General features: G+C 34.9%; 2 protein-coding genes across 11 annotated transcripts; one reads left to right on the top strand and one right to left on the bottom strand.

Moving 5' to 3' along the window:
- Positions 1–2,706: 2,706 nt before the first annotated feature.
- LOC129927601 (DNA ligase 1-like) lies at positions 2,707–26,298 on the bottom strand. 10 transcript variants are annotated; one of them, XM_056037205.1, is made up of 10 exons: positions 26,142–26,298; positions 20,433–20,533; positions 17,273–17,324; positions 16,582–16,697; positions 16,151–16,292; positions 14,740–14,937; positions 12,494–12,547; positions 11,332–11,388; positions 6,587–6,647; positions 2,707–5,055 (listed from the first exon to the last, which is right to left on the bottom strand). In XM_056037205.1, the coding sequence occupies exon 10, from the start codon at positions 3,763–3,765 to the stop codon at positions 2,758–2,760; it is 1,008 nt and encodes a 335-aa protein (XP_055893180.1). In that variant the 5' UTR covers positions 3,766–5,055; positions 6,587–6,647; positions 11,332–11,388; positions 12,494–12,547; positions 14,740–14,937; positions 16,151–16,292; positions 16,582–16,697; positions 17,273–17,324; positions 20,433–20,533; positions 26,142–26,298; the 3' UTR covers positions 2,707–2,757. The 10 variants fall into 10 exon arrangements, with proteins under 10 accessions (XP_055893180.1, XP_055893182.1, XP_055893179.1 ...); XM_056037207.1 differs by lacking the exon at positions 26,142–26,298 and adding an exon at positions 22,291–24,213; XM_056037204.1 differs by lacking the exon at positions 17,273–17,324.
- On the top strand, positions 9,746–10,960 carry LOC129927853 (uncharacterized protein K02A2.6-like). The gene has a single exon (XM_056039398.1). The coding sequence runs from the start codon at positions 9,746–9,748 to the stop codon at positions 10,958–10,960; it is 1,215 nt and encodes a 404-aa protein (XP_055895373.1).
- Positions 26,299–27,776: the final 1,478 nt, after the last annotated feature.

Below are 27,776 nucleotides of genomic sequence, written 5' to 3'. Positions count from 1 at the left end.
TGACAACCTTGCTGGCTACCCACCTAGGAGAAGGAAAACTCTGAATTCAAACCTCTGTTGCTTTGCAGCTATACCCAATCATGGAAAAGGCTTCAACCCTGAGGAAAAATCAGGAGCTGGCGACCCTAAGGCAGTTTGCAGCACCCAGTGCTACACTCTGGCAGAACCTGCGACGCCGCTAACCCCAAACTGTATCGGCACTGCCGTTCCTTTGGATACATCAGCTGCATGGAGAGGGAGGAACTGATGTGTGGGCAACATCATTCCAATCACCGAGACGATCCATAGGAGGCCATAGAATGATGCCTGAGAGTCCAACCAAATCTATTGGGCACCAGACAGTAGTTGGGGAAAGTAACGCTGGTTGGTCATTGTGGTACTTTACCTTCTTACAGGGTCATTATCTGTAGATAAAAGTTGCATTGTATAATACGATTTTTACAATAGAGTTGGGTGGCTAATATGATTAAACACAATTAAACTTCAACTATAATTCACAAAAGTGGACTAAACAAGAAGATGGAACATATTAAAACTCTTTTATTGTCTCCCCTACTTACTATTATTTTCTCTAACATTGAACTGGTACTCTTATGTTCAACATTCTAGGCCATTTAGAGTAGGGTCATAAATACAATTGACTGATGTTTCACAAAACCAATGTTTATGTAAGCATCCAATGTATACATCTCATGACAGTGACACATACATTATACAACAAATAGCAGTATTAACCTGGATTTTAATAGCCAAGATGTAGGTTTTGTTTCATTTAATTTTTTTATTTGAAAAATATTTTATTACAATATAATTATTCTACAATGCTGTCAGAAAGCAAACATCCCAGTCTACAACATAGTGCACCCCCACCCCTGGGTCAAAACAATTAGGCTTCAAGGAAGTAAGAAAACAAGACTTCATTAGGAATGGAAGAGCATTGCTCAAGTCTTGGTTGGGAAGAAAGCCCTTCTGACCATGTCAACAATCCCAACATTCTGTTTCACAAATGGAATGGGGATTGTTGAGTGTGGTAAAGAGAAGGAAGATGGCAGGAGTTCTTGGTGTGCTTAGCGGTCTGCCGATCTCTAGCACCTGTGTCTGGAGCTTCTGAAGCATTGGAAATAGTAGTGTGATACAGACACCAATTTGGATCTCTTCCAGACAGAACAATCATTTCAGTCAGGCTGGTGAGAGGAAGCTTTTGTTATTTTTTGCTGGCCTATTGTTTCACAAGCCTTCAGTTCAATTGTTCAGACAGTTTTGAAAAAAAGCTTCAATGAACTCAAAAACCTTAGACCATGTACAATTTTATAAAAAGAAGAATTCCATCAAATCAAATCATAGCTATGTATACAAATTCAGCTTGTAAGTAAAATTAAAACTAAACAAAAATGTAACATAAAAAATTAATAAAGTACAAATTTAAGGAAACCTCTCTGGTTTTACACAAATACTTTAAAAAAAATCATGATAGAAACTAATGACTTATACATGTGACCAACACAAATCATCTCACAAAAAATTACATTATTAATTCAATAGATTGTGCACACACAAAATGAAGAAGCAATAAAGTATAGCTCGGGAAGAATCAATTAAAATGCATTTTAGCATCCAATACTTTACAGTTTATATTTTTAATAATAACAAAAAGCTTTACGCAGTTTAGAGTTTGTATGATTGTGAAATAGATTAATGTATGAACTTGGTTGTATATAAACTTTGTACATTGTCAATATCTATATGTTACAACATCTAATCACAGAAAAAATATACCAAGACCACATCATAGCATCATTATCAGAAAGACAACTACAGTGGTATTTAACATTGAAATCATGTAAAAATTAAAAAAAAAGGAAAATTCCAACCTTAACAGCTAATAATCAACCTTTGCATAATATACACACTATCCATATGGCTATTTACAACAAAAAAAACAATCAAAGCTAGCTTTCCCAGTTCAGTGATAGGATTCCAAGGTTGAGTAAATTACTATTTCAATATATATAGAGGAGATTTTTTTTTTTAATTTTGCTACAAAATTTCAAACATCTTTTTTACTAACATAAAATATAAATTTTTAATGGTACAAAATAATAGACTGGTACAAAATAAAATAAAGTGAAAACAGAAACATTTTCCTAAAAGAGAAATATGATAATAAATGAAATGGTGGATACTTGAACATTCATCTGTCTAGTGGATACTTGCACATTCAACTGTCTGGTGGATACTTGAACATTCATCTGTCTAGTGGATACTTGAACATTCAACTGTCTGGTGGATACTTGAACATTCATCTATCTGGTGTATACTTGAACATTCATCTGTCTGGTGGATACTTGAACATTCATCAGTCAGGTGGATACTTGAACATTCAACTGTGTTATTGCTTTAAAAGTTAATAAATGAAACTTTTGCACTGAAAAATAATGATACAAATATGTAATTAGTTACTAGCTATTTGAATTGTATATAATTATTAAATACATCTTGACACTATCATAATGATAACCATTCAATATGCCCATTTCTTCCCAGATTCAACAAATTAGAATCTTTCAAAGATAACAGAAAAAAAAGAAAAGTTTTTACAGAAAACTGATCAGATACTTAAGATTAAAAAAAGAACTCCTTATGACAAGGCAATTATTAGTTGTTGAATATAAACTTAGCAGGTTGCAAAATAGCATAAAATCAGTTTTTCATAATGATAACCATTCAATATGCCCATTTCTTCCCAGATTCAACAAATTAGCTTCTGTATCTGTAATTGTTATTGTAGTTTATAGGAGCTTTGCATTGGTTTTTCACGTGACCTTTTCTCCCACAATTGAAACAAGTCTTGGTGTTGGACCATTTGAATTTATCATTGTTGTTGTTGAATGTTGTTGCTGTGGCTACGAGTTGGTGTAGGTCTCTTTTGTCAATCGTGTGTCCAGGGTGACTGTCTTTAAATAAATTTAGGTTTGTTATCAGTTCAGTCTCTGTCTTGATCTTTTTTTCTTTAAGGAAAGTAAATACTAAGTCTGTCACGTTGTTGAGGACATTGTCAATAAGTAGCATGTCTAGGATTTGTGTCGGGTCCTTGATGTCACATTTTGCTAGCTCTAACCATTTTATCATATTAGTCCTCATGTCGAATATTATTCTGTTGAAGTCCCCATCTTTTTTCAATTTAGTGTCCCTGAACAGCTTACGATAGAAGTCTGAATTTTTCCCAAAGTGTTCTAGTAATCTAGTCTTTACTGCTGCATAGTCTTTCTTTTGATCTATTGTTAGAGTGGAAATGATGTTGAGGGGTTCTCCCGACAAATTTGCTAGTAGGTGTTTGGCCATGTCCTCATTGTTAAGATTATAAGTTGAGGCAATATGCTCAAATTGGACTAAATAGTTTTCAAGTGTTTCATCTTTTGAATTGTATTTATGGAATTTAGAAATGAATGGCTTTGTTGTAGACTGTTGGGTTATAATGTTGGGATTTGTTTTGGCAGCTTCTAGTTTGGCTAACTCTACTTTGTCCTGGCTTTCTCTTTGTTTAGTTTCTAGTTCTTTTAATTCTTTTTGATGAGCTCTTTCAGCAGCTCTTTCTTCCCTATCTCTAATTTGTTTCTTTTCTTCCCTTTCCTCCCTTTCTTTCCTTTCTATTCTATCTTTTTCTTTTTCAGCTTTTTCTAATTCTTTTTTGATAAATTCCTTTTTCTCATCCCCTTCTAGTTCCATGATTTTCACTAGCTCTAATATTTTGTCATAGGATGACATGTTTAATGCTTTGTGTAGTTAATTAAGTGAGAAAAGAATGTACTGTTATCGCTATCAATACAATGTGTGTCAATTATTTTACATGTGTGTATTATACAATAATAAGAAGTTCAATCAATGGTTATAATGTAATGAAAGAATGTAATGAGAATTGTCAAACAAATGTATAGATCTAGATCAAAATTTACTCAGTTACTCAATTATAAACTATTCAAATTCAATAGTCATAAATATCAACATATGTTATGCATATGTGCTGTTGTGCCAAAGTAAAATAGTAAAAAAATGTAAATTAGTAAAAGAAACAAAAATATATGTACAATATAAGTAAAAAAGACAAACACAGAAACAATATAGAGAACAACACAGTCTGCTTTTAAAGAAATTAATAAAAAGTAGAAATATGACAGGAGAAATACAGATATATGGATACAGGACTTTTAAACAAACAACAATATAGATACAGATTAAGTACACTGACAGAAATACAAACAAGACTCAACAGCTAAATAAATATTTTCCCACTATATTCTATGACCTCCGTACCAACAAGGAGAGCCTCAAACGCATTGGGCCTTATAGAGGTCAGAGAACAAATAGGATAGACCCTAATAGATCCTATGTTATGATAGTTCATAAAATAGTCCCTCTCCAGCCACCCCTAAAAGAACACTTAGAAAAATGAAATCAAAATATGGCTCCAAGAATGCCAAGAGTTATCAATTACTAACTCTACTAACAATCAAGTTTAATTACTGCTATATCAAAGCAAAATCCATGTACTTTATAATCATATGCATGTATTTAATTTGTTAATAATCACTTACAGACTCTTTTCTTGTTGACTCGTGTAGTTTAATCCTCTTCTCTCTTGTAGCTTGTTAGATGCAAATATAGCTTGGGTGGTTGACTAATAATCCATGTATAGGTAATCCAATTTAAGAATAATAATCCATGTATAAGTAATCCAATTTAAGAATACACGTCACTATGAGCATTAAAGTGTTAGTAGAAAAATAATCCAGTTCAATGCCATAAGATGGCTCAAATGCTCAAATTTACAATTAATACCAGTTCTGTCAAGTAATCCACAAAATAATCCACAGTGGTTAGGAAGTTCACAACTAGGTAATCCAAGATAATTACTTACTAGGGGCTTCTGTTAGTTCAAATTAATATAATCCAGTTCTTGGAGAGATAGAACTTGTAAAGGTACTTGTATATCAGGCTATAATATATAACTCCTCAGTAGCCCATTAATAACATGAAGTTAGGATATCCATCAGTATGCTGAAAAAAAGGATATTGACCATAAGTAGGAGAATGTCTCAGCTGAGAGCTATTTCTCTACAAGACCTGAATGGTACGACCATATCAAGGTGCGAGTGTGCCAATGATGAATAGTGGCGAGCACTAGTGATGAAGCGGTGTATCTGTCATCAAGCGATGTCTTGAATGGTATGGCTCTTTCTTTCAGACGACACCTGTAGCTCTAGATAGGAATCGAGTCGTCTTCTGTTTTCGGTTTCACACCGGACAGGTGTCAGAGGTACATCTAGGAACAGGGTTGGTGTTGAATGGATCTCAGGATGCAGATGTCGAATAGCTTTGGCAAAGCTATTTAGGTTACTTGAATGGATCTTGTGGGCAGGCTGGATTTGGTACTTGTTTAGTTAGACGCCATCTTGAGAAAAAAAGTACCGGTCTAAGGTGTAGTCTTGCGCTGTTTACTATAGAGGCGATTGAGATCCGTTGAGAACGTGCAGGTTCACTTGTCTTTTAAGACACCTTTACTGGCCACCAAATGTCGCTACCTGGTTTTGGCTGCAGGCGTGCTGACGCGAATGTTGTGTATGTTGTAGGTACCTCTTCTGGCACGGCTATAATGCTCTTCTTTACGATGTACTTTATTAATCGCACTAGATTTGCAAGTGCGCAACAATACTAGTATACTAAAGTCTCGAACGACAACATTTAGAATTACTGATGAACACACTGGTAGCAGACGTGAGATTTATTACATATAGGATAAATTACAAAAGATATTGGCGATTTCAGCCGTCATAAAATATAGACCAATGAATACTGGCTGCTCATGCCATGTAGAATACGTAATCACATCAATAAAATGTTCACAATATAAGTCCAAAGAAATCTCTCAAGTTAACATAAGATCAAATACATTAAGGTACATATTACAGACAGAGAAAATCGTACATCCACTCTCTGCTGGAGTTCTTCACTAACTAACTTTGACCCTTATTTCAGAGTCCTTTAACTTATTCACATAACCTCGTGCTTGCCCGCACGGAACGTTACAGTAGGTGACTGAGTGTCACTTCATGTCACAGAGGTTCTAAAACTGGACTGTGACACATAATGATAACCATTCAATATGCCCATTTCTTCCCAGATTCAACAAATTAGAATCTTTCAAAGATAACAGAAAAAAAAGAAAAGTTTTTACAGAAAACTGATCAGATACTTAAGATTAAAAAAAGGACTCCTTATGACAAGGCAATTATTAGTTGTTGAATATAAACTTAGCAAGTTGCAAAATAGCATAAAATCAGTTTTTCTAGTTTTTGAGATCTAAACATGACAGTCAGATGGTCATACTACCACACAAAACTAATAGCAGCTCTTCCATTTTTGTAAGCCAGTAATAATAAGGCTTGTCTTAAGAGTCCGAAGATTAGCGAGGAATGCAGTATTTCCCGTGGCTACACAGCCCCAGCTGTGTCCTACATATTTTGCCACATCCAGGGCAAGATAGTAAAATATGTCTATAAACAACTTATATAAATGTTTATTCACAAACCTTCTATTTACTCAACTCTCCTTGGCAACTTTGACTTTGTTAGGTCAACATATGAAGGGGCCTTAAAAAAAAACAATTTACAACTCATGTTAAAATGTCATTGCATAATTTTATACAAACACTTATATTAGAGCTATTGTTAACTTTACAAATATATTATAGTTACTGTTGATGTGTGTTTTATATAGGTTGCACCAATCGGTGTTTGGGAGTAACATCCTTTGTAACTGTTGTTGTCAACCAATATGGCGTTAGATTAAACAGCTGATTTCATGTCTTATAAGTTATATCCAGAGTCTTGTTATTATTCGTTCATAATAATCAACATGGTGGCAGCGGTAACAAGAACTATATTTAGATTTATATCAGTGATATAAATCTAGTTAAATTTAAAAAAAAAAAATAGATCTAAAGTGTAAATCTAGAATCTAGTAGATTCCAGAGTCTCAGTCTAGAATATTATTAAATATATATAGAGAGGCTCGGGGTTATTCAGTTACGGTAGATATACTATAGTGAAGTTTTCGTGGAAGATGGCAGAAGGTCTACTTAAACCACCAACAGAGTTAAATGTGACTGAAGGTAATGTCAGTGAAAACTTTCGCCAATGGAGAAGACAAGTGGAACTGTTACTGTTAGCAATAGAAGCTGAAGAAAAACCTAAAAACAGACAAAAAGCAATAATATTACATTGTGCTGGACCTCAGGCCCAAGAGATTTGTGAGCAGTTGCAGCATGATGAGAATGAAGACGTAAATGACCCGCAAATATTACTAAAGAAATTACACGACTATTACAACCCCAGAAAAATGAAGTTCTGGAAAGTTTTAGATTTTGGAACATAGAAAAGGTGTCATCTTGTGATGTGTTCATTACACAGCTTAGAGCTCAGGCTGAAAAATGTAATTTTAAAGAAAAGGATAGAATGATTAGAGACAAGATTATATTCGCCGTGGAGAAAAGATTGCAGGAGAGATTACTGAATCATGATGATCTTACCTTGAAGAAGTGCATAGAGATATGCCAAACATACGAGCAAACTGCAAAAGGATTGGCAAAGATAAATAAGGAAACTGTTGTGAAGATAGATAAGATAGAACAGAAGAAAAATGACAACAGAAACAACCTAATAGATTGCTGGTTTTGTGGAGGCAGACATGCAGTGAACAGAACAGCATGCCCAGCTTGGGGAAAAAATTGCAATAAATGCAAAGGCAAAAATCATTTTGCAGTTAAGTGTAAAACTAAGAATAAAATGCATATGCATAATGCAATGGATGAATTTGACCAAGAGGAACAATTAAACTCAATTAATGTGTTAAACATAAATAGGGACTGAATGACAGCACTATTCATGATAAATAGTCAACAAATAAGATTTCAACTGGACACAGGAGCAGATGTTAACATTATATATAAGAAATATGTTAAAAAGACACAAATTAAGAAGAGTGTTCAAACATTAACAATGTGGAATAATTCCAAATTAAAAACCGAGGGCACTGCTAACTTAATAATAACAAATCCTAAAAACAAAAAGAATTATTTGGTAACATTCACAGTTGTAGAGAACCACTATCAATGCTTATTAGGCCGTAAAACATGCCAAAGTTTAAGTCTGATCACATTAAATGAAGATAGATTCATATCACAAGTAAACACAATGGATTGTCATCTGGGAGATTTAGGTGAAACATCATTAACTATCAATGAGAACATAGCTCCGGTGGTATCACCTTGTTGTAATATACCATTTGCATTTCAAAAGAAAGTGGAAGCAGAAATAGAGACATTAGTAAAAAGGAAAATATTAATTCCTGTAAATGAACCTACAGATTGGGTCAGCCAGATGGCTGTGGTTCAAAAGCCAAATGGGGATTTAAGGATCTGCATTGAACCAAGACATCTAAACACTGCTTTAAAAAGAGAACATTTTAAGTTACCAACTTTGGAAGCTGTAATGCCACAGTTCCTAAATGCTAAAATATTTTCTAAATTGGACGTAAAGGAGGCTTACTGGCATGTACGTCTAGATGAAAAGTCTAGTCTACTAACAACCATGATCACACCATATGGGTGGTACAGATGGTCAAGACTTCCTTTTGGACTAAGTGTAAGTGGAGAAATATTCCAGAAGAAGTTAACAGAAGCATTGTTAGGATTAGAAGGATGCATTAATGTGGCTGATGATATCGTGATTGTGGGATGTGGTCAGTCCAAAGAAGAAGCAGAAAAAGATCACTCTGACAAACTGAAGAGATTAAGAGAGAGATGCAAAGAGAAACGCATTAAATCAAATGAAACGAAAACAGTATAGAAACAAGACCAGATAAGTTTCATGGGACACTGCATTAGTGCACAAGGCATAAAGCCTGACACAAAGAAGATCAAAGCTATTCTGGAAATGAAGAAACCAGAAAATAGCCAGGAAGCAAGAAAATTATGTGGAATAATGCAGTATTTGTCAAAATTTTTGAACAATCTAGCCAAAGTGTCTCAACCATTAAGAGAACTAACAAAGAAAGATTGCAATTTTAGATGGACTGAAAAATGTGAAGAGGCATTCAACAAGATAAAAACAATGATTACCAATACTCCAGTTTTATATTCTACAACCCTGACAAGAAACTGGAAATACAAGTGGACAGTAGTCAACATGGACTTGGAGCTGTACTAATGCAAGAAGGACAACCAATAGACTTTGCCTCTAGAGCATTGACACCAACTGAAAAACGGTGGGCTCAGATTGAAAAAGAACTACTTGCCGTGGTTTTTGGGCTAGAAAGATTTAATCAATATACATTTGGAAGACATGTCATAATAGTAAATGATCATAAGCCACTTGCAAACATCTTAAGGAAGCCTCTAAACCAGGCTCCAAGAAGATTACAAAACTTGATGTTAAGGAGCAATCGTTATGATTTCTCATTTCAGTGGGTAGAAGGAAACAGTTTACACATTGCTGACACATTATCACGACTGTGCAATCAAGAGGAGATGCAAGATGAAGTGTTTAACATATGCCAGACACAAGTTGTGGACATACCGGATCCATTATTAGAAAGAATAAAACAAGAAACAGACTTAGATGACACATTAAATAAATTATCAAAGCAAATTATGAATGGATGGCCTCAAAGAAAACAAGATTTAGACAACATGATAAGACCATATTTTGATTTTGCTGATACTTTGGGACTTAGTAATGGAGTAATTTTGAAAGGAGAAAGGGTAGTCATACCTTTCAGTATGCGCCAAGAAATGAAGAAAAACCTGCACACAGCACACATTGCATATGATGGAATGATGAGGAGGGCCCGACAGATGATATTCTGGCCAGGCATGGCTGATGAAACAAAGCAGATGGCAGAGACATGCACTGCTTGTCAAGAAAGAAAACCTATGAACCAGAGAGAAACACTTATACAACATGATGAAGGAAATGTTCCATGGGAAAAAGTTGGAGCTGACCTGATGGAAGTGGATGGAAGACAGTATCTAATTACTGTTGATTATTACTCTAATTTTATTGAGTATGATTATCTTTCAACAACATCACAAGATGTGATTAGAAAATTAAAAGGACAATTTGCTCGCCTTGGTGCTCCAAAATTGTTAGCAACAGATGGCGGTCAACAATTTAGTTCAAATGAGTTTTTGAGATTCACAAGGCGATGGAACATCAATCACATCAGATCAGATCCTGGTTATCCGAGAAGAAATGGGAAGGCTGAAGCTGCTGTAAAGCTAATGAAGAATCTAATACTGAAAACTAAACATAATGGTGATGATCCTTATGAAGCTTTACTGGAACTCAGAAATACACCTCAGCAATGTATTGGATTTAGCCCAGCTGAAATGTGCCTCAAAAGAAGTCCTCGGACATTGATTCCCAGCACTTCAAAGTGTTTAAGTGAACATGATGTAGCTGAGAAAAAAGAGAATTACAAACAACAAGTAAAAATACAATATGATAAGCAAGCTCGGGATTTACCAAAACTCCATCTAGGGCAAACTATTTATTACCAAAACCCAGGTCAAACAGGATGGTATCCTGGATTGATCAGGGAACATCCATCTCCAAGATCATATAAGATCAAGGGAGATAATGGAGGACTCTACATACGCAACAGATTTCATATTAGGCCAAGGAAAACTATTTTGAAAGACACTGACGTCTATGATGGGAATGTCTTGGATGATGATGATGATAATGAAAGGCCAGATTTCTCTGATAACTGTTCTCAACATGCATCACAGTCTGAAGTAGTTTTTCATGTACCAGACAATAATTGTGATAGAAATATGCCAGCAAGAACTAGCAATCGAGAAACAAATAGACCTGTGTGGCATAGGGATTATGACATGTACTAAGAATTTTTATGACAATATTAATATGCATGTTGAAATATTTATTCTATATGTGTCACACTCTCAATTGAAATTTATTTTTTTAGTTGTTATAATATTTATAAAATATGATGAGTTATTAATGTTTGTTATTTTAATTGCAAATATTTCTAATATGTATTTTGTTAGCTATAGAAAGGGAAGGATGCTGATGTGTGTTTTATATAGGTTGCACCAATCGGTGTTTGGGAGTAACATCCCTTGTAACTGTTGTTGTCAACCAATATGGCGTTAGATTAAACAGCTGATTTCATGTCTTATAAGTTATATCCAGAGTCTTATTATTATTTGTTCATAATAATCAACAGTTACTAGATCCTATCACAAACGTTTACCTGGTAATTTGAGTACTCTTGGGAGTTCAGAGCAGACTGTCTGGCAGTTTCTGTCTTCTTCAAAACAAAAAAAAAAAATATTTGAACTGTCTTATCCTCACTAAATATTTGTTTATATATTGAAAAAAAAAAAAAAAAAACAACAACCATTTTTAGCATACATTACATGATATAGTAGAGAAGAAAGGTTTGCTGATCAATTAACTTAGGAACTTAAAATATCAAGCTTAAACTTGGTTCTGACACATAATGATACCTAGACATAGACTCCCAAATAGCTAAGACAGAATGACCAAAAGCGTCTGGCACAGAGAAGCCATCACCATACAAACTTAACTAGAGGTCAGTCTGACTGTTTTCCTCTCAACAATTCTCTATGCTTTGAATCATGGACAGTGTATAGAAGGCATGCCATGAAGCTTAGCTCTAAATAATAGAGCATATGGACACCACACTATGAGAATAGGAGCACAAACTGCAAAGGATAAAAAAAATCAGCCTTGAAAGAAATAATATAGAAATCCACACAACCTTACATTTACCCAGTATGCAGCCAAACATTCCAAGCTCATCACAAAGGCACAAAAAAATGGAATGTGCCACCTAGAGGACAGATGTGTCCTATGAATTATAATGAACGAACTATACATTAAATATGATGTGAGCTGTTAATAGATGTTTTATTTTAGATGATTCAGACAAGAAACAATTGATGCCTATTATAAGCTATCCTGACAAGATCAATGCCTAATCTTTCGACTCAGGACTGGACACAACAGAATGAGACAACATATGTACCGGAAGCTCAAAATTGGAACCAGTGAAATCTGCCTATGTGAAGTGTCACCAGAGAATGTCCTTCAAAACTGTTCTCTGAGGCCTGTACAAGAAACTGACCCCAATACACCCCAATAGAAAGAAAACTATATGGAGAGATCCCTGATTAAAACCACTGCGCAGTTGATATAAAAATATTGGTTAAGTCATCTGAATGCTCCAGCATAAAAATAAGAATGAGGAAGAAGAAGATGATTCAGATGATCCTTCAAAAAGCCAAGGAAGGTTTTGAAAGATTTTTTAGCCTTTAAAAAAAAACAACTACTGATCAAATACTTTTACATTAAGGTAGTAAAGTAAAACAAACAAGAAAAATGAGCCTTACCTGAGCTTAGTAAAATGATGCCAAAAGATCAGAAAGTCTTACTGTGCTTATAAACTGAAAATCAAACAAATATTTTAAGATAATCTTAAATGTAGCAATTGACTTGATATAAGTATGGGTTGAAGTGACACTAGAGATGTGGGACAGGTTTCATTCAGAAGGCTAGGCTCTATCATTTTCAATTATTCTAAAAATATTTTTTTGTTCCTTTTTCAAAACTCATCATGAATTGGACAGGTGAACATCATGGCTCTGTTGAAGCACATTATAAAAGAAACTTATCTGAAATAGGGAAGCTTTGTGCTTAGTTGAAATGCACCTGTACCAGAACAAATAATTTTTAAAACCAATTAAAACATAAATATTTTTTTTAGTACTATATAATCTTTTTTTAAATTTTTAAACATAGTTGGGTTCTTTGGGTAGATTAATTAAAATTGTGGGAGATGTACTATTACTTCAGTTTCTTCTTCTTCTTCTAGCCAGCTTTAGTGCTGCTGAGCTGTGAGGTCTTTTGTAGACTGTGCCAAGGAAAAAAAGTGTGCTGTTTTCTTCAGTTGTTCAGCACTGCCGTACAGGGTGTTGGTTATGTTGGGCTGTAGTGGAAGTAGGGTCTGCCTAAGGTGGATTAGGGAGGGGCATTCAAAGAGGATATGATTTACGGTTTCAAAGGGGTGGGGCGCAGTGTCTGCAAAGGGGTAGTTATGTGGAGTTTATTTTGTTCAGGTGGTAATTTAATAGTGGTGTGTGTCCTGTTCTTAGTTGGAAGAGTGTAGATTGTTCTTTGCGGGGGAGGAAGTTAATACTGTCCAGTTTGTTAGGCGTAGTCATTTCTCTGTACATGGCTCTGTCTGTGTTTCCTGATGCCCATTGGTTGAGCCACTCCTCTTTGTGATTGTTGACTAACATTGACATTAGGGTGAGGTAGTTAACAGGTCTATCTGGTTGTTCCATAGATGAACCTGCCTTTGATAGCTTATCTGCCTTTTCATTTCCCATGATGCCAATGTGTCCAGGGATCCACTGTAGTGTGATATTGATATTTAATTTTGATATCATCTGGTGGATTATCACAATGAGTGTTGTCAACTCTCTTGGGCTGTTTGAGGTGCTGCTGTTAAGTGCTTGCAGAGTAGATTGGGAGTCTGTAAAGACAACAATATCTGATGGTGGTTGCACTCCTTCATATAATTTGTTTTCCACTGTCTGGAGTGCTATGGTAATTGTCTCAATTTTGGCTTGGAAGTTTGAGCAGTAATCGCCACAGGGTGCGCTTATCTCAAAGTGTTTATTTTTAGGGAAGACCAGGAAGGCACCAAGACCAGCATTGATGCTAGCTTTGAAAGCCGATCCGTCTGTATAAATATGGATAGCTGTTTTTTGATAGCTTTCGATTGTTTCAAGCGTGCCTACTTTGAGCTCCAGTGGATTTGATTCTTTTGTTAAGGTGTTATTTAGTAAATGTGTTTTGATGGTTGGTTGTTTGTAGTTTAGTCCGGGTGTAATGTTTGAAAACCTGGTAATTTTTTCTCTGTTATTGGGTAGGTGGTGTTTTAGGGCTAGTTCGTCAGTAAGTTGGATCAGAGTCCTTTGCTTTTTTTGGTTGTTTTTCCTATTTCACTGTGTTAGTAATTTATTTGGATGATTGTCCTCCAACCTTCTGTATCTCTCAATAGCTTCTAATGCTGCTCTGTTGCGCCTTAACTTAAGAGGTTCAATATTGGAGTCTATTTCACAGGCTGCTGTGGGAGTAGTTCTCATACCTCCACTAATTAGCCGCAAGGCTTGGTTTTGGATTGTATCTAATGATGATTGATAGGTTTTGTTGGCAGCTACTTGTATGGAGAGACAGTTATCCAGACATATCCAGTGTATAACTGTCTTGAGGTTTTCTTTTCAGCTCCCCAGGATGTTCCTGCTAGGTGTTTTATTATGTTTAATCTTTGTGATGCCTTTTCTTTTAAATCTGCCATAAAGTGTTTTAGAGAAAGTCTTTGGTCTAGTTTTACACCAAGATATGTTGGATTTTCTTCTTTATTTATTGGCTAAGTGTCTATTTTTAGGATGTAGTTTCTTTTTGCTGTTTTGTTGCTGTGGCTAAAGATTGAATAAACTGACTTTTCTTTGTTTACTTCAGTTAAAAAAACAGTACTGAGAAACTTGAAACAAAAATGTACAAACTTAAAACACAGTGTGTAAATGTAAAGTAAGAACTATTTTTTTAAACTATTTTTTTAAACTCATACCTTTATTTCAGCAGGGCGGTAATACTTTCTATTTTTGTCCTCTATAGCTGTTTTGTACCTATCTCTAGGAAAATGTTTGATACCAAAGTTGCCTTTTAACTTGCGAAGGACCTTCTCAATTGTATTCATTCTAACATCATCTTCATTTATGGCTAATGCAGGCCAACTTACACTCAATAGAAGAGAGGCATCAGTGTTCTGCGATACAAAAAAAAAAGTCATTTCGAAAAGTTCAAGGATACAAGAGTATGCAAATATCAAGATCCAGGATTCTTGTCCATTGAAAGTTCACAAGATTAGGTTTTGAGGAATATACATGGCAGCAGAGTAGTCAAGTGCTTGGTTTCCTGATGAAACTGACTAGATCTCACATTATGCCATAAAAGTGCTTTATTTTCAACTAGTCCTGCTACATCTGTAGATTCATTTATTTGCAATGCATATGTACTGCATATTTCTTATTTTCAAAGCAAGTAACAATTTTTTTTATGGCTCATTAAATGATATGATTTAATAATTGGTATAAGTAATTACCTCCCCCCCCCCCAAATAAATGAAAACAACCTAACATAAACATAAAATTGAAATACATGATGCAAAATAGAGCCATGAGATTTATAACAAACAAATATTCACATTTGAGTAACACCATTGGTAAAGTCACTAAATTTAGAAATTCCTGAACTAAAGACTAAAAAGTACAGTAATAAACATTAAACACTGAACAAAAATTTGCAAATACAAAACACACCTAATAATATACTGAGAAAGACACAAAGATAAAAGCACATTTCTTTTTCCATATGCTAGGACAAGTTTGTCCAAGTATTCCTTCCCCGGTGTCATTAGAGCATTGAACAGTTTGTCTGAATTAGCGAGGTTAATCATGCAAAATGAAAACCATGTAGTGGACTGTGCAGAGACCAAATAATGGGATATTCAAAATAAATCTCAGTTCCTATTACTCAAACATGAATACAAACTGAAAATAGAAAGAGTTGCTGTGGTTGAGAATAGGAGATGTAAGACTAATAGCAGTTGTAGACTGAGTGATCTACAAAAATGAAGTTTCTCTGCTAGGCTGCCTAGTACCTAGTACATACATTCTTTTTTCTTTGGCCTCATATTACAATGGTAAAATGATTATAAAGAGGAGAATAAAATATGGTTAAATATAGATAAGCTCTGAGGATACAAACAGATCTCCGAACTAGCCACAGCACCAGAGCCCATGTACTATGCTAATATCTTTGACCATCAAGTCCCCAAAAAGAACCTTTCAAGTTAGTTACATTAATAGGACTCATTGTTTTGCACTTTGTCAAGAGTCTGCCCACATAATTTTTTTTTTTACTTTTGTTATCTTTCCATGGGCATTTTTTTTTACAAAGAGGCTTTGTTCTTTGCTTACCTCAGAGTTTGATTCCCAGGGTAAGATTGTTCTGTTCCTGTGGTGGGCATCAATATTAACAAAAATCCCAGACCAGGTGGCTCCATGCTCACCAAATAAGTTGCATTCATTGACTGTCTTAATGCTGCTCTAGCAATGCCAACTGAAATGATGACAAATACAATAATATATTTCTTAAAACATCTTGCATTTCTTGCTTATGATAAGATAAGATTATGTGTTCTATTTCATTAAATTAGATGTCAATGAATAAAAAATTAGATATCCAGTATTATATTTATTTTTTGGGGGATATCTGTTTCCATTGTTATCTTTTTTTACCATTGTTATATCTAGTAAGCATGCATCTCTATTCTTCCATTGTTTAAGTTACCAGCATGTATCTCCATTGTTATAATTATCAGGCTTTCTGTCCTTATTGTTATATTTACCTGGCATGAATCTCTGTGCTTTTATTGTTATATTTCCTCTTTCCCATAGTCATAGTCAGGTGTTCTATAAGTTCTCTCCACATAAAAAACTAGATTCTGTATGAAGTTGACTTCATCTGTTGAATGAAGGGGCAAAGTTGAACAACTGGCAACTAAGCCAGGTAATCTTCAGGTAGGAAAGGCTCATTAGCCTTAGCTTGCCATCCACTTAGAAGGAAAACAACATTGTTCTGACCATAGCTAATGTCCAGGCCATCCTCTAATTTCCATGAGATGATCCCTAGTTGCAGGTGACTGATAAGGTCATTGTTATTGTGGGAGAAAAAAAAGGTTATAGTTCTTTTTCCCTCATTCTTTGACATATTCATAATTGTATAATTAGAAATGGAGGTGCAATGGATGAGCAGTAAGCCCTTGGCTTCTGAGCTGGGTGTCCCAAGTTCGAATCCTGGTAAAGGCTGCAATTTTTAATTTCAGGATCTTTGGGGGCCTTTGAGTCCAAGCTCTAATGGGTACCTGACATTAGTTGGGAAAAGTAAAGGCGGTTGGTCATTGTGCTGGCCTCATGATACCCTTGTTAACTGTGGGCCACAGAAAAAGATTACCTTTTCATCATCTGCCCTATAGACTGCAAGGTCTGAAAGGTGAACTTTACTTTTTTTTTTACTATAATTAGAAATGAAAATATTACTTGCTGAAACAGTATTTCTATTTACTGGTATTCCAGGAGATATAGTGCAACTCTGTAATACAATAGAAATATCATTTTTTTTATTCTTGTAAGACATACAAAGGTTCAGCAAGTTCAAGTTCCTATAAAATGTTGTATATCTTGAGCTATGCTAGGTAAATATATTTGTTACATCTAAAGTGTGCTAAATGAAATAACATCTAAAAATATTAAGAATATTAAGAAACAGTTTCAGGTGAAATAAAATTTTCAAGCGAAATCCTTTTAAATTTTTCCCCATGCTTTAAATAACTAATAACTTTTTCACAACTTCAAGACATTTGATGATTTGTACTGGTGACTGATCATTTCATCCCTGGTCCCATCATCCCCAATCTATTCATCCTTGGTCACTTTGTCCCCATTTAAATATTTTTTTCTAGTTGTGTAACTGTGCTGTTAAGGCTTCGCCTTTAAGCCCTTGTTTATCTAATATATAAATATGTTTATTTAGAACACTTTTTGATATTTTGACAGTTATTATAGTGTTTATATTGTTCTTTCCAGTCTTCATAATTTTTGAGAAGTGAAATAATATATGTAAATAAGTAGATATATTGTAATGCAGGCTTTGTATTTAGTTCTATTGTTTCTGTTTGCTATAGGGATGCCAATATTATCCTGCACATTTTGTGTTAATGTAATGAACAAATGCCAAGGTGTGGTGGAAGTAGGGGAAATCTCTTGAGAGATACAAGTACAATTAGAATAATTATGATCATGCCGCTCTAGGCTGATTACTTATCAAAGGAGGTAAATGTGTGGTGAAAGTGATGAATATCTTTTGAGAGATGAAAACGATTAAAATACTTATGATCATGCTGCTGATAACTTTTCTCCTGATGGCCATCTTTTTTTATTTTATCTTTAATTGTCAATCATTCTTTCTTGAATATGAGCATGCAATTTCAAACCCAGATATAACATTTTATTTTTTCTAATTTCTAATAAATGCTGACTGCAAGAAATATGTAACACTGGCTAAGAAATTAAGAATGATGTACAGCAATACGAATCAATGGATTGTCTTCTGTACCAACTATCAATAGCCTATCTTATCTTTCAATTAACACGCAAAACAATCTTTACATTAGCTCTATATCTATAAATGTTAAACTTTAATATTTTTAATGACATTATATTCTGTTCTTCTTTAATGTGTCACAGTTTTTGTCTTGTAAATGAAATAAAATGAAAAACTGTTAATTTCAAACTTTTTACAATTATTATTTGATGGATAAGAGGATGAAATGACTAGCGGATGAAATAACCAGGGGATGAAATGAAAAGGAGATGAAATGACCAGGGGATGAAGTGACCAAAGATGAATCGACTGGGATGAAGTGACTGTGAATGAAATAACCAGGAACCATTTGTATCAGTCTTCTGCTGTTCTTAGTGATCCTTAGTTCCTAAAGCTAATTATATTTATTTTCTAAATCTGTGTCATGCATAGTGTAGGAAATATTTAGATATGTAAACAAAGAAATAATCTTGAGACTCACATCCATATTTGTGTATCAGCTGAAAGTGTCAAGGCTCCACATCCATAAAACAATGATTTGACAAATGACTGCATAAGTATAGAGCGGGGGTTAGCGTGATATTGTTATTGTTCAACCTTTCCAGTAGATTCCCACCCCTTGTCAACCATCTGTCATGATCTTTCCCAGGTGAAAAGAAAGGTCATGTTGTCTCTCACAACAGTTTCAATCTAGTCAACTAGACTCTCTGAAGTGTCTATCAGAGTTGCACTAATATTATAGAAGAGCAATATTATTTCATTTCATAGTTCTTTAGTATGGGACAATCTTTCACAAATTAATCACAAGCTAAAGATTTGTATTGTATTATTCTTACACTGTAAAACACTAAACCTATTTTTTTTTATTTTTTTTTTGTAGATTAAAGATTTTCATTTGATAATTTTAACATTTATAGCTATAAGCTTTTCTTTTTTATATCTTATCTTCTTATCTTATATTATACAGACCTTACTTCAAAAACGTTATAAATAGAGATTGTTAGAGAGAAGCACTGATCATGTTGATTACACTTAAAGTATGTAAATAATTTTTGCATCAGTCAAACACACCAGCAGACTTTTTAAAAAATGATATTGAATTGCTCATGTTAATTAGTCACTCAATGACTTAAGAAATTTGAAGACTATTTCCTCCCATCCCAAACCTCATGTAGGATGGGAGAGGATGGTGGCAGATTTCAAACCCAGAGCCATCAGTCCAAAGCAGGCATACAGTTAACATAATTGTACTATGAAATTGGCTATATTTGGCAGACTCATTCTGTGATTGAAAAAGATCAACTGAGAATTTAAAGAACTAGAAATCATTTATTTGTCTCTCTATCAAGTTTTGTTTTTTAATTGTTAATTTACGGTTAAGTTTATGTACTTTTGTTGCAATACTAAATGTCTTTTTGATCCTGAAGTCTCTAAACCTAGTGTTTCACTGACCTAGTTGTTGACCTCACTGCTTTTTTTTTAAGACTGTTCTAGTATTGGTATGTTTCCTTGAGTTGAGGAATCCAAAACAAAGGTTAAATAACATTTTGGTGGTGTTCTTTTTTTTAACTCCTGACAAATGACATACAAAAAACATCCATTTTGATCAAACAGGTCTTATATCTGCTTGGTGGCACATGATCTATTTTCTACTAAGGGATGTAAGATATCCTCCATCAGGCATTTATCCTATATGCTCTGTATATTGCTGAATTGTTCACTTGTAAGGTAATTTGTTACGTGTGCAGCATAGTGTGAATGTGGAAAGGTGCAAATTTGTGTTGAAATAGGAAGAGAAGGAACTGAAAAATGGAGTAATTTAATTGACATATTATTGTTTGTTAATCAAGATTAAAGTATTCATAATCTATTATAGATGAATCTGTTGGTGTATGATTAAGAGTCTCATCTGCTTGTAACATAATTAATTTACTGACTCGTTTTAGGATTATTCATTTTTAGATTAGAATCAATGTCCAAGCACTGATGCACTATCCATGCAACTTCTGCTTTTTTGCATTAGGCTACTAATAGTTTTATCTTTCTAAATGGATGTTTCTTTGGCTACAAATTCCTGATGACCAAGAAACAACTTACTTGCAAATGTTCATATTCTTTGTCTCTGTATGCTGGGTAACCAGTGACAAGATCGAATGTAGAGTGCAGGGCATATGCTTACCAGCATCACATGTAAAATCCTAGAACACATAATATGTAGCAACATCATAAACCACTTAGACAAACATAATGTCCTCACACCATACCAACATGGCTTTAGGAAATATAGATCATGTGAAACACAACTAATAGGACTAATTGATGATTTTTCAAAAGGTTTAGATAATAGTGAACAAATAGATGCTATCTTACTAGATTTTTCTAAGGCTTTTGACAAAGTTCACCACCATAGTTTGCTTAAAAAAATTAAAATATTTCGGCATTAATGGTCCACTGCATCAGTGGATTAAAGATTTTCTGATAGGGAGAGAACAAACTGTAATAATAAATGGCTCTAAATCAACACCGATAACAGTAAACTCAGGTGTACCTCAAGGAACAGTCTTGGGTCCACTACTATTTTTAATTTACATAAATGATTTACCAAATTGCATTACTTCAGGAACAAAAGTCAGATTATTTGCAGATGATTGCATAATATATAGAACAATAAAAACAACACAAGACACAGATATTTTACAAAGAGAATTAGATGAATTACAGAAATGGGAATCAAATTGGAGCATGTCTTTCCACCCAGAAAAATGTCAGTTGTTAAGAGTAACAAAAAAACTAAAACAAATTAATTCCCCTTATCTTATTCATGGCAAACCAGTAACACAGACTAAAAACGCAAAATACCTAGGTGTTATAACAAATGAAAAACTATCATGGAATCCACATATTGATGAAACTACAAAAAAATCAAACAAAGCATTAGGATTTATTAAAAGAAATTTCTACAAATCAAATAAGAACATAAAACTAAAATGTTATTTAACCTTGGTTAGGCCAATAATAGAATATGCATCCTCCGTTTGGGACCCCTCAACTCAAGAAAACATTAAGAAACTGGAACAGACACAAAATAGAGCAGTGAGATTCATAACAAACGAATATTCACATTTGACTAGAGTAACACCTTTAGTAAAATCACTAAATTTAGAAAGCCTTCAGGACAGAAGGCTCAAAGGTAAAGTAGCAATCATACATAAAACACTGAACCATAATCTTCAAATACAAAAACAAAATTTAATAAAATACTCTGAAAGACACAAAGATAAAGGCACATTCCTCGTCCCATATGCTAGGACAAATTTGTACAAATACTCCTTCTTCCCTAGTACTATTAGAGCATGGAATGGGTTACCTGAGCTAGCCAGGAAAACCAGGGACTTGGCAGAATTTAAGTCATTGGTTAATATGCATGACTAAATGCATGACGCGTAGGACGTAATCAACTTCTTTTTTGAAGTAACGTGTGTATTATATAAGAAGAAGATGGTATTATTCTATCAGCCCACTGTTCTTGTATAGTTGGACTTGGTGAGTCCTGCACTCATGTGGCAGACATGGATCCTTGAGTCAAATAACCTACTCACTGAAGCCCAGGCTGGCTTTAGAAAAGGCAGATCAACAGAAGATCAAATTGCCTTCATCACACAAGAAATAGAAGACGGCTTTCGAGAAAAGAAACCAACAACAATTGTGTGGGTTGACTTAGAAAAAGCATTTGACAAAGTCTGAGAACAAGGTCTCTTGCTCAAGCTAATCCAGCATCACATATCCCAAAGAATGTACAACTGGATAAAGGAATACCTAAATAATAGGAAAGCCTTAGTTTGCATGCAAGGACAAAGAAGCCACACAGTGGGTATAAAAAATGGCATCCCCCAAGGAGGAGTCCTATCCCCAACACTTTTCCTAATATTCATAAACGATCTAAATCAAAACCTACCTAGAAAAGTTAAAAGCAGCATGTATGCAGATGACCTTGCCATAATTAGCACAGAAGAATATGTAGGAACATCGAAATTTCGATTACAAGATGCTCTTGATAAACTCAATAATTGGTCCAAAGACTGGGGCATGTCCATCAACACAAAAAAGACCACATATACCATATTCTCACTGTCAACAAAACAACAAACAATAAAATTAACATTAGATTTGGAAGCTTTAGAAAAAAATGACAGCCCTACTTATCTTGGAGTCACCTATGACCCGAGACTAACCTGGAAAAACCAAATAGATAAAACACAGAGTAAAGGCATCCAGAGACTATCCCTCTTGAAAAAATTAGCTGGCACAGATTGGGGAGCTAATCACAACATCCTGAAAAAGACCTATACCAGTTATGTAAGACCTGTATGGTGCCACAGCATGGGGCTCAGCAGCCCAAACCAACCTAAGAAAAATAGACAAGGTTCAAAATATTGGTCAAAGGATAATGACAGGAGCAATAAAAACAACACAACACCCATAAGAGCTATGGAGGAAACCGCTGCCCTGATCTCTCTGGATGAAAGAAGAGAAATAAAAATCCTTTCCCAATTCACTAAATTGGAAACCTTGGAGAGGCACCCACTCAGAACAAAAATCCACAAAACTGGCACAAAAAAACGTCTCAAAAGGACCAATTTCATACAGGAATCTCTAAACCTAAAAAAGAAACACCAACTTGAAAAAATTACTCTGGAATCCTCAATACACTATAATGAATCTCTACCCTGGGATGAAAGCCCTCTTCCTACTACAAGGGACCATATTGAAAACATAAAAAGAAAATCTGATTACAGACCAACAGAGCTCAAGGAAATAGTGAACTGTTTTCTAAATACCAATTACCCTAGCAATCAGTGGATCAGAGTTTACACGGATGGCTCATCCCATAAAGCCACCACAAATGGAGGAGCTGGAATACTTATCGAATGGCCAGATGGAGGAAAACTAGAAAAATCCATTGCAACTGGAGAGTTCTCTGACAGTCACAGAGCAGAAAGGGAAGCACTAGCACTAGCTGCTACCATGTTAGCAAATCATCCAAGTTCCCCTCACAGTCAGATTGTCTTTCTAACAGATGTGAAAACAACCCTCCAAAGCTTGCAAAACTCTGATTCCCCTCATATTAAAAACCTCAGAACAGCACTTACAAAGCTCAACAACAACAGCAAAAAAACTGTTATCCAATGGATACCAGCTCACATACAACTAGCAGGAAATGAGAAGGCTGACACACTCGCCAAGAGTGGGAGAACAAACTCACAAGTAAACTCTGCACTCTATCCAGAAGAAATGAAGAAATTAATTGTAGATAAAATAAATGAGAAATGGACGAGCTCCCATCCAAATCACAAGAAAGATGACACTTACTATAAGCTATCCCGACAAGACCAACGTCTAATCTTTCGACTCAGGACCGGACACAACAGAATGCGACAACACATGTTCCGGAAGCTCAAAATTGGAACCAGTGAAATCTGCCCATGTGGAGTATCACCAGAAAATGCCGACCACGTCCTCCAAAACTGCTCTCTCTACCAAGAGGCCTGCATAAGACATTGGCCCCAAATCACCCCAATAGAAAGAAAACTATATGGAGAGCTCCCTGATTTGGAAACCACTGCGCAGTTCATCTCATGTACTGGTCTAGTCATATGAACACTCCAACATAACAATGAGAACGATGAAGAAGAAGAAGAAATGTGGCAGACACTTTATTTATGCTGGAAGCCAACACCAGGCTAAAAGAGAGTAAGACAGTTACAGGCTTGTTATCTTACTGGATAAATCCATCAGAGCTTAAAAAAGTTTTGCCAACTAAGGTTTCTGAGATTGATATCACCTCATTAAAAAACAAAAAGTTAAATTTGATTCTCTTGTGAACAAAATCACTTCTAAAAATAAAAATTTAAAGGCTATTAAATCCAAAGAAACTATAAAGCTTAGTATAAATACTTTTAATTCATTTATTGAAAGTAATGAGTTCCAATCAGATATTTTACTGTGTTGTGCTAATAGGAAGAATAGGTTTGTGCCTGTGCTTTAACGCTGATAGGTCTCTCAATGAAAATTTCAAAACAGTCATTTATTACTGTCATCTTCCTGTCATAAGTACAAATAAATTTTTTGGGCCTGAGACTCTCCTTATTGGGCCAGAAAATCAAATCGGATATGTCGACATACATAACATCCAAAACAGTACATGAATATCTTAGATCAGGGGTGGGCAACCTTTTTGTATCGAGGGCCGCATTATTTTAAAAATTGGGAATGGCGGGCCGCATATTTATATACAACTTATAGAGACACTCTAAGCTAACTGTGTAGAATGTCTTTTAATTCATATTTACACTGTATTATATTCACGTTTCTTTTTTTTCCCCACACTTCACGTTAAGGAATTACAACAAGAGTTAGCAATTATTTAAACCAATTTTACTTTTTTTTTTTTCAAATTGCTGTTGTCATTTTACATTAAAATATCCTGACAAATATACAGTTGTACTTAATGTGCAGTATTTTACTTTTTACACTCATGCATGATGTTCCGGAACTGTGGAACTAGCTTACTAGTTTCTATCCTTGTGACTGCTGTCAAATTACAGTCAGTCAAAATCGACCAGTAGTAATGCTTGTTTAGTTTCCACAAAGGAAAAGGCTTGTTCACTGAATGAGACAATATATGTTCTGGAAGTTAAATGTCGGGACTAGAGAAACTTGCCCATCACCAGAGAATGCTGACCATGTCCTTCAATGGTGCATTCTAAATCAAGAGACCTGAACAAGACTTTGGCCCGAAAACCCCCCTAAAGAACAAAAACTAAAAAAAAAAACAATTTTTATTTGTTACTACTAGGTCTAAATCTATTGACTAGATCTAGTGAAATCTAGTCTAGATTATTCTAGATCTACTTGATTATCTATCCGTTCCTAATTCTAGGGCTCTACTCTACTCACACTAGATCTTGTATATAGTTCTAGATCTAAAATAATTTAAGAGTCTACTAGTACTAGTCTAGATCTATATCTAATAAGTCCTCTATGTCTAAGAACACAGATTATAATAATTATATTAGAGATCTAATATTTATGTCTAAATCTATAGTCTATAATAGACTTATTAAGAACTAAATTTACATAATGATACATAGAAATCTAGAATCTAGAGATCTATCACCTTCTAAGTCTATTTCTAGATAGATCTAGAGTCTACTTCTAGATCTAGTTATTTAGTGCTAGCCCTACTTCTAGATCTAGAAACTAATTTAGACTATGTAATAAGAAAAGTAGATTGTAGATCTAATAGCCTTATTTAGGCCTTAGACTTACTGTGTCTAAGTCTAAGTCAAGTTAATTAATTAATTTAGGTCTAGATCTTTAACAACGTTTTTTTTTTAAAAATCCTTTTGAAAGTTTCTTAGATTACTTAGAAACCAGTTCAAGGAGTTAGTGTTAGATCTAGAATTAGAATAGTCAGATCTATTTGATCTATCAAATCATCTAAAAAACAATCTAGACTAGATTAGATCTAGATCTATTGAAATCTATTCATTCTAATCAGAACTAATCTAAATCTAGTCTAGATTCTAGATCTAGAAGTCTAGTGACCTAGACCTATCTAGTAGCCTAGTCTAGACTAAGACTAGACTGTCTATAGAGTCTAGATTCAGTCTAGATGATGATAGAAGAAGCTGATAGATCTAGTAGAGTACTGTAGTACTAGACTAGTAGAGCCATTGTGATGATTGTGACATTGTCGTGAAAAGAAAGGGATTTGAATGGGATATTTGGCTAATTAGCACTTACTAGATTCTAAGAATAAATCTAATTCTAATATCTAGACCTAGACTACTAGATCAGTAGATCTAGAGATCTATGTCTAGAACTAGAACTAGATCTAGATCTAGTCTTCAACCATTTCTTCGTAAATTTAGGACTCACCGGGTCCGGAAGTAGATGAAATGTAAACAATAAACACAGACCTATATATATTTTATTTTGCACTCAGTATTTTCAATTCGCACTATTAATAAAAAATGATAAAATGGCAATTTTTTTTTAGTGTCGGAATTCAGACTTGGCGGAACAAAAAATCGTGAATGCAGAACGGCGGAACATGTGAGCTTTTTTGATGATTTTGCGGGCCGTTTCCGCATAATGCGGGACTATAGGCATGTCTGCTGTAGGTGTCAGCAGGCTGCATAAAACATTCTGCTGGGCCACATCCGGCCCCCGGGTCGTAATTTGCCCACCCCTGTCTTAGATGCAGTTGTGGGATGAATTTTAAACATATCAGCTAATACATAGGCTGGTTTACCTAGAATATTTGAAATAATGTGTGTTAAAAAAAATAATTTGTGTACATTCATAATTATAGTAGTTAAATTAAATTATATATAAATATGTGTAAATGTGAGACAGTGTATTTTTTTTTGTACCTGTATTATATCCAAGCTATCCAATGAGAAATATTTATATAATTTAATATATAGATATATTTATTCAAATCATAATATGCATTCATTTATTTGTGGAAATAAAAGAAATGAATTGAAGTATTGTTTGTATATTAATTATTATTATCTTATTTATCTTGGGGGAGCTACCACCTTCTACCAAGCGCGTCCCCAGGTGGCGGATAGGGGAAAGACCCTTAGATATAAGGGTTAGCTGTGAATAGCAAATAAACAGCCGCGGACCAACTGGTTTGCAGTCATGGAGGATGAGGTGAAGTATTCCAGTGGTTAGAATATTTACTAAAAACATCTCAGAAATCCAGGGAAATGATTGCAAAAAGCGAGTATAGGGCGCTCTAACTCTAAACCCGGGTAGATGAAACCCGTTAGCTAGGGATAGCAGTTCATCTAGGAGAGAAAACTCCGAAAATAAACACCTGCTGCCTTGCAGATGATCTTGGATGATCAAAGGCTATGGGAGCACACCCAGAAAGAAAAGCAGGCTGAAGTCGGAGTCAATGGGCCTCCTGGCGCATAACACATTGACACGCAACCTCATCTATGTTGGAGTTCAGTAACAATTCTAATAGATGTGGCGTCCTGCCTGTGGAATCCCGCAGCGCAGGTAGGGGGCCGGGCTCTCCGCCTCGAAGGAGCCCACACAAGCGAGCTGGTGGTTCTTCTATCTCTGCCTGTGGAGCCAGGAGCAGGGACAAGAAAGTAAATACTACTGGCCAACACTCCAAGACCAAAAGTCTAAAAATCTTACAATGGAACGCAGAGGGCATCCAAAAGAAAAAAGAAGCTCTAAAAATATTTCTGCATGAGAAAGAAATTGATGTAGCTTGCATCCAAGAAACTCATTTGAACAGTAATCTTCGTTTCTCCATTAGAGGCTACACCTGCATCAGACAAGATAGAGAAATCAGACCCAAAGGAGGAATCCTCACCCTCATTAAAAATGATATCCCTACCACAGACATAA

Source organism: Biomphalaria glabrata, chromosome 8, assembly GCF_947242115.1.
Source record: "Biomphalaria glabrata chromosome 8, xgBioGlab47.1, whole genome shotgun sequence".
Taxonomy (NCBI): Eukaryota; Metazoa; Mollusca; class Gastropoda; family Planorbidae; genus Biomphalaria; species Biomphalaria glabrata.
The sequence above is the reverse complement of the archived record's forward strand: the minus strand, read 5'-3'. Positions and strand labels throughout refer to the sequence as shown.